At 47.7% G+C, this 11,844-nt stretch overlaps 2 protein-coding genes across 3 annotated transcripts in view; both read left to right on the forward strand.

Annotated features, from left to right (window-relative positions):
• Window positions 1-22: 22 nt before the first annotated feature.
• Window positions 23-1,724, forward strand: msantd1 (Myb/SANT-like DNA-binding domain containing 1). The gene is made up of 3 exons (XM_017437328.3): window positions 23-588; window positions 675-968; window positions 1,072-1,724. The coding sequence occupies exons 1-3, from the start codon at window positions 335-337 to the stop codon at window positions 1,364-1,366; spliced, it is 843 nt and encodes a 280-aa protein (XP_017292817.1). The 5' UTR covers window positions 23-334; the 3' UTR covers window positions 1,367-1,724.
• Window positions 1,725-4,042: 2,318 nt separating this feature from the next.
• The window catches only part of rgs12a (regulator of G protein signaling 12a), a 47,961-nt gene continuing 40,159 nt past the window's right edge, over window positions 4,043-11,844 (forward strand). Inside the window, exons 1-3 of one of the 2 annotated variants that reach the window (XM_017437350.3) lie at window positions 4,043-4,199; window positions 6,127-7,984; window positions 9,112-9,204. In XM_017437350.3, coding sequence (XP_017292839.1) covers window positions 6,224-7,984; window positions 9,112-9,204 — 1,854 coding nt within the window. In that variant the 5' untranslated portion in view covers window positions 4,043-4,199; window positions 6,127-6,223. The remainder of the gene's footprint in view (window positions 4,200-6,126; window positions 7,985-9,111; window positions 9,205-11,844) is intronic. The other variant, XM_017437349.3, reaches the window with a different exon arrangement.

Below are 11,844 nucleotides of genomic sequence, written 5' to 3' on the forward strand. Positions count from 1 at the left end.
GGGGGGGTCTCTTTCACCGTTGCCGGGGCAACGTGATGTCACAGTGACATCACGCGGCATTAAAAGCTTTTAACCGGATTTCTCGCCTGCCTTAGGCCCCATTTTGAGTCCTCTTTCAGCGAGGCTCGGGGGGAAGGGCGCGCAGGCAGGACGGAGGTGGCTCGTTCTCTCTCCCTCCCTCCCCCGCAGAAACCAGCCCAGCTCCTCCAACAGTAAAAAGGCTTTCAAACTCAACCCTTCCAAAAAAAAAAAAAGAGGTCCTCTGCGAGCACGAAGCCTCGCTCGAGGCCAAGGGGAGGCGTTTCAAAGCAAAACACAAATAAAAAGCCCCAACATGGCAACAGACGATAACTTCAGCTACCTGATGCCGGTGCACGGCGAGAAGCACCGGCGGGCGCCCAACTGGACGGACGGCGAAATGAAGGCCCTCCTGTACGTGTGGGAGGAGCACCACAATGAGCTGAAGACGAGCAAGAGGAACGCCAAGGTCTACGAGAAGATGTCCCAGCGCTTCTACCAGCTGACGGGCGAGCAGCGCTTCAAGGAGGAGATCAAGATGAAGATCACCAACATGTCGTTCCAGTTCAGGCAAGTCCTTGCAGGTCCGAACTGCCGGAGGGCCCCTTGGCATGATCGTCGACCTGTATTTGAAATGCCTTGTTTTGCTTTCCCAGGCGACTGAAAGCCACAGCCATCGAGTCGAGCGAGGCGCCCGACTGGCCCTACTACAAGCCCATCGAGAAGATCCTCTCCAAGCCGCTGGAGAACGGCAGGGTGAACTCTCTGGAGTTCCAGCCCCCCGCCGCGGGGCCCTCCACCTCGTCCCAGGCGGCGGACAACGCCCTGCCCCAGTCGGAGGAGGCCGCGATGGGGTTCCTGCCGGAGTACACGGGCTCCTCGGATGAGATGGAGATCAAGCGGGAGCTGGACTCGCTGAGCTCCGACAGCGACCGCACGCTCGGCTCCAGGTAAACCGATCCGAACCGTCCGTCGTCATTCGAATCCATCAAGAGTACTTGCCTCGCCGGACGCCACTACACAGTTCTGTCTCCTGTCCCTCCCCCCCCTCAGCTCCCACCCCATCTCGGCCAGGAGGAGGCGCGCCAGGAAGTGCCTGTCCCTGAAGAGGCGGAAGCTGCAGGTGATGCAGGACGTGCTGAAGCAGCAGAAGAAGGCCACCCGCGCCGTGGAGGAGACATGCCGGGAGGTCCGCCGGGCCCTGCATCAGCAGAACCTCCTCCAGGTGCAGTGTCTGCAGCTGCAGGAGAGGATGATGAACCTCCTGGAGAAGATGATCCAGCCTCCCGCCGCCCCGCCGGCGCCGGCGTGGGGCCAGATCGTGGCGAAAGAGCCAGCGAAACCCTAAAGAGCGGGAAGCCGAAGGGTGGTTTCTTCGGGAGAAACCATTCTCTTCCACTATTAGCAAAAGTTATGTCTTTTTATTTAGAATTTCTTCTTATTATTTTTTATTATGTTCAAAAAAAATGACACCATAACTGTTATAAGACCATAGAGGGTGAAGGCATGCACTAAAAATCTGCTTTAACCGTTTATGAGGCTGCCTGAAGCTGAAAAACTGTAAATACACGGTAAAACTTTTTGCCTCTACTGTTAGACTCCGATGTTCAGTTTTTAATTATTTTTAGTTCATTACTAGTTGATCAAACTCTTTCTTGATAACTTGCCAAGTACCTCATTAAAACCGTTAAAACTGCTGTTTGAAATCTTGCCTGTTTTTTTTTTTCTTGTTTCTTCCTGTTATTTGCATGTTTGGAACCTCTTGTGTCAAAAAGTTGCCCCAAGAGATGAGAAATTAAATCGTTATTTACCGTAAATTGTGAAGCAGTTGCTTCTTCAGGTGGGTTAAATGTGAGGGGAAAGTGATCTTTGCGGGGGGGGGCCTTTTTCTTTCACACAAGACTGAGACGGAACCGGTGCCGACCTTGGTTTCTTAACACTGATTAAAAAAAAAAAAAAAAGCTGTTTTCAGATTTTAAAAGCATTCAAGGTACATCTAATTGATTTGTAATGAAAAGTGTACTAAAAAGGGCTAAACATTTTCCTATTTTTATCCACAAAGCGTCTGATTTTACAAAAAAAAGTATACTAACAGTATGCAAGTTGCCGCAAATGTTGCATTTGCCGCAGATGTTCTCATCTTTTATTCATAAATGATGTTAAAGATGACTTCTTCGGGCTATCGTAAGGTTTTTCTTTAGACTTCGGCTGCTTTTTCACTTATTTTCAGTCCAGTAGCCGACAGTACCTGACTATTTCCAGAAAACCCTCTCTTTTTTTCTTTAATATAAATCATTCAGGCATAAAGAAAGACTCCTAAACTGAAGGAATAAATCAATTTTGTGCGTTTTAGATAATAACTGGCTAAAGTTATGAGCTAGCTAGTTACTTTAGCTAGTTTTTAGCCACTGTGACAGGAGATTAATGTAAAAGTTCCTAGCTAGCTCATAACTAGCTAATTTCACAAGCTAGCTAGTAACTTTAGTTAGCTACTACCTACTGTGACAGATGGTTAATATAAAAGTTATGTGCTAGCTCATAACAAGCTCATGTTAAAAGCTAGCTAGTAACTAGCTAACTACTGTGGCAGATGGTTACTAGCTAGCTCATTACTAGCTAATCTTACAAGCTAGCAAGTAATGTTAGATGGTCAATAAAAAAGTTCTTAGCTAGCTCATAACTAGCTAATATTACAAGCTACTAAGAAACTTTAGTTAATTACTAGCTAGCTAGTGTTAGTATAAACCTAGTAGCTAGCAAGATACTGGCTAAACTTACTAGCTAGCTCATAACATTAGCTAGTTATAAGATATGTAGCTATTAAACATCTGTCACAAAGACACAGTTTGTTTACATTTATTTTGTTGCACATGCTATACATTTTTTTGAGGCCTGGCACCTTTTTATTTTATTTTATTTAATATATGTTACAATACACCAAAATATAATATTTTTGGTTAACAGGATTAGAATAAAACAAGTAAAGGAGCACTGTGTTCAAAATTATGTTGGCCTGGAACTATTGTTTAAAACCACTAAATAATCACACAAACGTTTTGCAAATATTGTATAAAGGTAATGGGAATGGCTCACTTTTGCACAGTAATATTTATATGGTTTTAAAATTATATGAAGGCTAGATTTTAAGCACTAATTAAAATGACCAGTTCTGTGTTCAATCCCCAGTTTTACCTGAGGTCTTTAAAGCTTCCTGAAATGCAAAACCTAACGTAAGAGGATATTGATAGTTAAGAGATTAAACTGTCTAAATGTTAGTAGCTCATCCTTAATGAAAATGACAAACGCAGAGGTGTTTTCACTCTCTATGAAACCTGGGCACAAGCACGAAACTGTAAATAAAACGAAAGGAAACAAGTTGTCTACTTTAAAAAAAAATACAATCAATAACCCAGTTATCACATGGTATTGGTTCAAGTGCCCAGTAACTCCCCTTCTTTTGTAAATGTTTAATCTGCTCTGCCCATGTGTAGTAAAGCTGTGTGTGTGTGACCGTTACAGCCCTTTGACCACCATAGTTATTGTTTTCAAGCCTGTGATATGAATATGAAACTATAACCCACATAGAAAATCAGCAGAGTGACACTTCTTAAACCAAGCAGGTAGGATTTATATTATAAATTTCTCAAACTGTGGCAACCAAACAAACATTGTTGTTATGTTTTGTACGTTTTAAGTGTACAGCGCATTTGTTTGGGGTTACCGCCGAGTTTAAATCCTATCATTTGTACGTTTTAATTCTGACTTTTTAAATTTGACTCAAATCAGAGCAAAATAAAAAGGCACGCAACTGCCACGAGCGTCAGCCAATCGCGTCGCTACTGCCTCCAGCATCAGCCAATGGCGTCACTCCGAGCGTTTGAATGTCGAAAACGAGACGAGCGCGCCGATTGGCCGAACGGGAGGCATCACGTGGTCGAGGGACGTTACGCTGTCATAGTTACGGTGAAAGACGCTTCGCGGTTTCTCCCCGACTGAGGAGGAGGTTCGGGAGGTGGAGCCGTGGGATCGCGTTGCCGTTATGGAGCACCGAATCACGGCGAGGACTGGAAATAACACTGAATGAGTAACGCGAAATTAAATATTGTAAACTTAATTTTATTTATTTATTTTTTCACGGACTTGCTGTGGGAGTTTTTCCGACACTTTTCAACTCTTTACAGGTAATTTCCCCCCTCTTTCGTTCGAACGGTGTTGACGCGAACACGCGTCAAAGTAAACTAACTTTGTCGTTACTGCTAAAAATAAAATAAAATAAAGATAAGCAGCAGCCAGGTCTCGGCAGGCAGGTGTTAAATGGAAAATGTTCGCTTTTTGTGGCGACCTGAACCAGGTTTTTGCCCGAAACCAAAGCGTCTGGTTCCCATTAAAGCGCTGTGAGCAGAGAGCCAGCTGGCACTTTGTTCTGGGGGAGGAGGGATGAATGTGGGCTGTGTTTGGACAGAAAAGCTTCCTCTGTACCCCCCTTTATTGACAGCTAATTGCTAAAATAAGATTGATGCCAGTTTAACTTTGTTATTAAGCTGCTTTGTTGAGCAAATCTTTGTAAAACAGAGCTAGAAAACCCCCACTAATATAGACTTTTGGTGGTTTAAATGTCTGTTTGACTACAGATTTGTTTATTTTTTTTATCCTAAGCTTATGTAGGTCGATATGGATGCATTTAAATGCTTGGTCATGTGTTTCAAACCACATATTAGAATCGGTGGTTCCCAAAGTTGGGGTCGGGGGTCCCGCTGTGGGTCACAAAGCACCAAGTGGATGGTCGAAACCATCCATCCATCTATTTTCTTTTACTCGCTTCTCCATTCCGGGTCGTGGGGTGCTGGTGTCTATCTCCAGCACTGCCTGTGCGAGAGGCGGGGGACACCCTGGACAGGTCGCAAGTCCATCACAGGGACACATGGAGACAAATGAGAGTTACCAATGAAGCTAACATGCATGTTTTTGGTCTGTGGGAGGAAACTGAGCACAGGGAGAACATGTAAACTCCACCCAGAAAGGCCCCAGGCCGGGATGCGATCCTGCGACCTTCTTGCTGGGACGGCTCTTACCACTTCGCCGCTGTTCCACCAAGTAAACTTAAAAATAAAATAAAATAAAAGGCATCCCCAGCCGCCTCTGAGGTTGTCTCACCGTCGTGGCCGTTTTGGTCAAACCTTGAGAGTGACATCAGGGGCAAACTCGTACGATACAGCTCACACACTCCGTTAGCCCCTGAAGCTTGAGCTGGGGATGACTCTCAGCTACTGCCGCGTCGACGTCGGTGTCCGTAAGATCTGCTGAGGTGTTCAGAGTCCGGTTCTTCCAAAACCCGTCCGTCACAACTCTACTCTAGCGTCTCTGACGTTTTACTCCTGCTCGCGACTCACTTGTTTTTGGCAGAATGTCAAAGGTATTTTCAACGAGCATTAAACCTCCCCATGTTGCCATATTTGGGCTACCAGTTGACTACAGCTGTTTTACTTCTAATCAATTAGTTATTTTAGCGTTTACTTCTTTTTTGGCAAGACGTCGTCTCCTTTTAACTGAAGAAGGTTAGATACTCAATGAAAAGCAACTCTGATCAATTTTATAGCACATGGCATCCCTTACTAACTTTTTTTCCACTCTCCTCATGATGGACCCCTCTCCCATACCATCTCAAATCTTTTTTTTTTTGGGGGGTATATGCTTGTGTAGATATATATGTATATAAAGATGTACGTATGTGTGTGTTTATGTATGTGTAACAAAAAGGAAAAGAAGGGGAAAAAGTGTTATTTAGGAGGTGAAGTGATACATGGTGTTTTTATTTGTGCTGATATTGTTTTAACTTTATTTGTAACATAGATGTGCAGTGATCCGATAGCACTGTTTTCGGTTGTAATGTGCTTTACTTCTAATAATTATAACTATTAATACAAGATCCGCCGAGGTAGAGCCATCGTTATGTAGGATGGGGGTCGACTAGCTGAGGCAGCCATCTTGAGTCTTTATTTTGTGGTTTGAAAGCTGAAACGTGAGCATAAAATCTTCTTAAACCTGTTTGTGATTCGCTGTATTGTTCTTTAAATTGCCCATTTTTTTGTGTGTTTCTCTCTGTTTCAGTGCAGGATGACAACAACACAATAGTGTTGGCCAATCTGCAAGTTTGTCCCAATCCCCACACCCTGTGTGCCGCATCGCACAGACAACTGCGGCAGCCATGAGGATCCAAGGGCAACCCGAGGGCGCCAGGAGGCGTCTGGATTTAAGTGCGGCCGGTGAGCTCAGGGGTGTGGAGGTAATCCGGGGCCGGGCCGGATACGGTTTCACGATCTCGGGCCAGAAGCCGTGCCTGCTGAGCGGCATCATGGAGGGGAGTCCCGCCCACCTGGTGGGGCTCAGACAGGGCGACTGCATCATGGCCGTCAACGGGGCGGACGTGTCCGCCGCCCAGCACGAGTCCGTGGTGCAGCTGGTCGGCGGCTGCGCGGGGCCCTTGCGCCTGGTCGTGCTGGCGGAGCGTCGGATCATGGGCAACCCCATCCTCAACGACGCCAAGTTCGGGTTCGCGCGGAAGAGCGGCGTCTTCCCAAAGCCGGCCGTTCTCCGGACTATATCGGACGATTCGGGCAATTCGTCCTTCAGCTCCGACCGAGCGGCCGTTGCCAAACAGAGACCCGTTTCAGAGCCTGACATGTCCCAGTGGTCACAACGGTGGAGCGTTTCAGCTGAGCAAACGAAGACGGCAACACCCACGGCGAGGGACACAGATTCTGTCTTCACAGACACGGAGGAAGTTAACCCACACTGGGCCGTTCTGAACATGACTCTGGTGGTGGGCTACTTGAGCTCCACGGAGTTGATCTTGAACCCTAATGACTCGGAGGACGACTGTTTAAAAGCCGTTCGGGAAAGGATCCGACAGCTGGGCACCGAGCAGAACACCCATACTCTGGTAATGATGAAGATCATGTTCGATTGCATCCGGCTGTGCGACGACGCGGGAGCCGTTTTGGCCGCTTTCCCCGCCGAGAACCTCGTTTTAGGAGCTGTGTGCGCAGAAGACCCGCGCTTCTTTTGCCTGGTCACGACAGCGCACGTTATTGACGGCCGCGTACCAAAGGACGGTCCCCTGCGGGCCTCCTGCCACGTATTCTTTATCGACCCGGAGCTGGGAAACCACAAGGACCACAAAGGGATCGCCGACCGCTTTGGCTTTGGCTGCACCCCGGATCCAGATGCCTTCGGCTGCCTGGAGTTCCCTCAGACTCCCCCGGACGTCCTTCACTTTGTAACAGTCCTGTACAGCGACATGGGGGAGGCGGTGGAGAGGCTCCGGGCCAGGCTGAACTCGGAGGCTCAGCAGCAAGCGAAGGAGAGCGGCGACGCCAGCAAGCAGGGCAGCGCCAGCAGCAACGGGGACAGCGGGATTGGAAACGCCTCTCCGCCTGAGGAGAGAGCTGACAGGGATTTCCCTCCCGAAACCCAAAACCATTCCTGGGCCCACCTCCCCAGCTGTCCGTGGGATTATCCTCCGGCTGAAGGCCTCACCCCAATAAACCTCTTCAGGGCTAGCCGACCACTTAATCCGGAGTACATCGCCAGCACACATTCCCTTTCAGAGTCTCTGCCCGGGCCGGACTCCCTAACCAGCTTTTACGGAGGTCCCCCGCCCAGGCTGGAGTTCCGCTTCAAGCCCCCACCCCCTCCTCTACCTGTGGTTAAAAAAAACAACTTCTTGGCAGATCCCCTAAGAAGCAGCCAGAGGTGGTTCTCCAAACCAAAGTGGGCCAAAGCCCCGAGCGGCGACGCCGTACCTCGTGAGGCGTCCACAAGCGCCGCGACTAACCCGACCCCACCAGCGACGGGTCAGATCCCCACAGACGGGTCCACGGAAGTCATGATGCCTCCCAGGGACGAGTGGACCAAAAGGTTTCTCGAGCAAAGACAGAAACAACGGACGGACGGAAGCGGCAAACATGTAAGTTTGTTTTTTTTTTAAATTTCTTTGTATTTCAGCGCTGGAATCTGCAGCTGCAGACCGAACTGGTGGCTTAAAAGGCAAATTTTAAGAAACCTTTTGTCCAAAGTAAATAATCACAATAAATCTTTAGTTACAGTCCAGCTCGATGGGACTTAAGGTGTCCTGATTTAAACGGCCTCATTCTGGCGGCACAAAAAATTAAAAAATTATGTTTGGTAGACTTTTAAAGTGTTTTTAACTTGCAGCGTCTTCAAAAATATCCATTCATTTCCCCCCGCGAACATCCAGGGTGGGATCCGTTTTCGGCGTCGGTCTCTTCTTTGCCCACAAGATGTCCCCACGCGTCCACGCAGTCCCTCCCGGGAGAGCGGCGCTGTGTGTTTAACAGACTCTCGGGAGCGTTTCCTCCTGGAGGGCTCCAATTAGACTCCGTGTCGACGAGCGTGCGATTGCAAATTATAGGCACAAGCCGTGGGTGTCGGATAAAATTTGGACCAAAAATAAAATGTCTCTCCACCTCCCATATGCTCCATTTGTTCCTGTGTGTGTTTCTGCGCCTCCTCTCAGAGCTGGGTCGGGTGTTTGTTCTCCAGCTCGCTTTAGATCAGAAAGGAGACAATCTTAGACAGGAAGCCGGGCGTGGGGGGGTGGAAGAAAATTACAGGGTAGAGCCCGTGTCATACGTGGGTAATTATCTGCAGTTCCTTAAAGTCTTGCTTTTTCTTTTTTTTTCTTTTTTTAAACTCTGGGCTCGACCTCTGAGCTGGAGGTGGCTCGAACGCAGGATCTCTCCTTATTTGTTCACGCCGAGTCCTGACGGAGCTTTTCCAGACCCCTCCAGCTTTAACGAGTTTACTTCTAATCTCGAGTACACTGTAAAAACACAACGTTCTATTCCTCCTACACGAGTGACAGTTCCAGAAAAAAACAAAACAAATCAAGACTGCACACGATTAAAGTCACAAAACAACAGAAACGGACAAAAAAAAAAAAACAAGTCCTGACAACAGGTGGGGGAAAAGCTTCAGCCTTGACCCACGTCTGCGTGACTAAACTCAATAAGAACGTCAGTCAGACATTCACAGATCTGACAGTCTCCATGTTTGTGTTTCCTTTCTCCGAAGGGATCCAGGTTTTGGGGCATGGGTGTCGTCCGCGCCTCCCGATGGCGTTCCGCCAGACGCCTCAGCATGGCACGGTCTCTGGATGATCTGGAGGTAGGCATCGAGTTCTTTTACTTACCGGGGCTGTTTTGTTTCCTTTTTTCTTAAGGTCTGAAACCGGTTCAAGTTTCTCTTAAAACTTGAAACGTCCCCTTTTGCTTAAGGCTGGCTGCGTCTCGTTGTGCTGTGCTCGCCGCTCAGGTAGTGTAACTGCCTGTGCTTGTGAGTGCGTGTGTGTGTGTTTGGCCTGTCTGTTAGCGAAATACCTCAACGCTCACTTGATGCATTTCAGCAAAGCGCTCGGGAAGTGACCGTGGGGTGTGCGTCCGCAGTTTGGAGTCAACCCTGTTCACGCGGAAACGGTTACGGCGCTGACATCAAGTGTGGTAGTAGCCGAGAGTCAGCCCAGACAAACACTCTGAGTGATGACGGACCGCGTGGGATCTTTGTTTGAAAGTTTGGCGCTAAAGGCGGCGGGCAGCGTGCCTTTATTTATTTATTTATTTACTTTGAGGAATGCTCAGCCTTTCCTGTAGTTTGTCAGTCCGGGAGCAGAAGAGTCACTTTGCATCATTAACGTGGAACCGTACCCTGCGTTTTTTTCTGGTCCCGCTCCGCTTCTTTGCTCCTTCCGAACTCCGAACTCCCGTGCTTGCCGCTGTGCTCGTGGCGAGAGGGCAGCTTCGCGCGCGCACAGACTGGCCTTTGTGCGGGAGCCCCTCACGTTAACGGCACTTAGGGAACGCCTCTTCCTCCAGCAGCGTTACCGATTCGCTCATAACTTGGATAAACAAACCCCTGCGATCACACGCCACGTTGTGTTCCCCTACACACCTGAATGCCACACGTTTAAACTCCAGGAGGCAGGCCCCCTCGGGTTTGTCTCGATACACTGAACAGGGCTGTTGTTTCACATCCCCCCACCCCAACACCACCACCACCTTTTGAAGCAGGCCCGCGAGACGGCCGTGAAAGGCAGCGAGGCCGTGCGTTCCTGTCTGATTATCAGTTCACAGACCCGGCTCCAGGCTGCACGTTCCTGCTGGAAAACGGTTTGGATTAGAGACGCACCGACTGCTTGGCGGTGGACGGAAATTGTCCAGTTTTCTGCTCAGCAGGTGAGCGAATCTGAGAACCCCCCCCCCCCCTTTTTTTTTTTCTTCTTGTGGCTAATTTGTTCTTGTCGTGGCCCATCCTTACTGTGAAGGTTTTTACGACTATTAATATCTACGAGGTGTCATCTAACGGTGACTATTCTTACCAAGTGCTCATTTTATTGTTCAGTAACGTGTGGGCTGAGGTTGGCGTTGGAAGCATTTGGAAGTCCAGCTTACTTTGTGAATAATTAGTCAAGTTTGCAAGCAGGGGAAATAAATAAATGCGGGTTTAATTGCTGTTATTATCAAACTGATATTTGGCAAAACAAACACTGTTTTGTATGCTTTCATTTGTAGTTCTTAGGAAGAACAGACGGGTCTGTTGTTGGTTACCCGTTATCCAATCCTGGTTCTTTAGGGCAGCGGTTCCCAAACTTTTCAGCTTCCGACCCATAAAATAACTGCGACAGGTGTGTGACCACATCTGTTGACTGTTTAAACATCCAAAAGTGCTGATGATCCTGTTAAATAAGGGCATAATGACAACATCTTAGTCTCCATTTTGCTATTTTTGGAATCATTAAATAACTTGTATTTCAGTTTTATGTAACAATTATGGTGTAAATATTTTATAAAAAACGGGTTTTTAATTGTAACCGCTCGGAGCTGGATGTTTCCTCTCGTCTCGTATTGCACTTTGCGTCTTCCTCCTTCGGTTTGCTTCTTTTTAGAATATTTTAACACAACGTGTTCGTGTCCCAACCTGTCTTGGACACCTCTCTGGTACACAGACCGGATAAATCTGGACTTTTAAATGAAACGACGGAGACTTTTAGAACAGATCAGGATTTGCAGGATTTCTGGAAAATACCAGGATTAATAATATTAGTTTATGTGGTGAAGTTTGTATTTGCCAACGTGACACTTTCATCATCCCATCTGATCCTGGAAGGGTGAACCTTCCTTTCTTTTTTTCATTTTTACTTTTAATGGAAAAGAAACCCAAATGGTATCTTTATAATATCATAATAATAATTCTTTTTGGTTATATAAATAAATACACCCTGAACCCACAGAATAACAGACAGATTTCCTGCGATTTATTGTCCGGTTTATCAAATCGAACATTTAGCTGCTATAAAAAGGTTTCTGTTTAACAACAAATCAATCCTAGTTAATATCTTTTTTGAGGAACGGCGCCGGCTGTGAAGAATCGATTCTGGCCGCCCGAGTTTAAAGGTCAGGGGTCACTGCTGCGCTCGGACCGCCTGTGTTCGTTCTGAACCCCAGGAAGAGTTTTATCGTTTGGACCCGGGACAAAGATTGTTTGTGTTTCAGAGCGTCTGCAGCAGGTAAGACGTTAACAGCCCGTGGCCCGTCCACAGAGCCCCGCCTCTAAAAGGCGAAAGCTGTCAGGACGTCCTGGGTGACACGGGTCGGTGTAAGCGAACTCTGAATTCGTCCATCTGGATCCTCGGGGACACTCTGATGCTATTCCGTACCTTCGAACCCCCTCAGGGCAGCCCCCCCACCCACCCCCGTGGATACAGAGGCTTGTCGTAGGAGCGCTGAGCGAAGCGGACGTGGGTGGCCGGCG

This window comes from Kryptolebias marmoratus, linkage group LG7, assembly GCF_001649575.2.
Source record: "Kryptolebias marmoratus isolate JLee-2015 linkage group LG7, ASM164957v2, whole genome shotgun sequence".
NCBI lineage: Eukaryota > Metazoa > Chordata > Actinopteri > Cyprinodontiformes > Rivulidae > Kryptolebias > Kryptolebias marmoratus.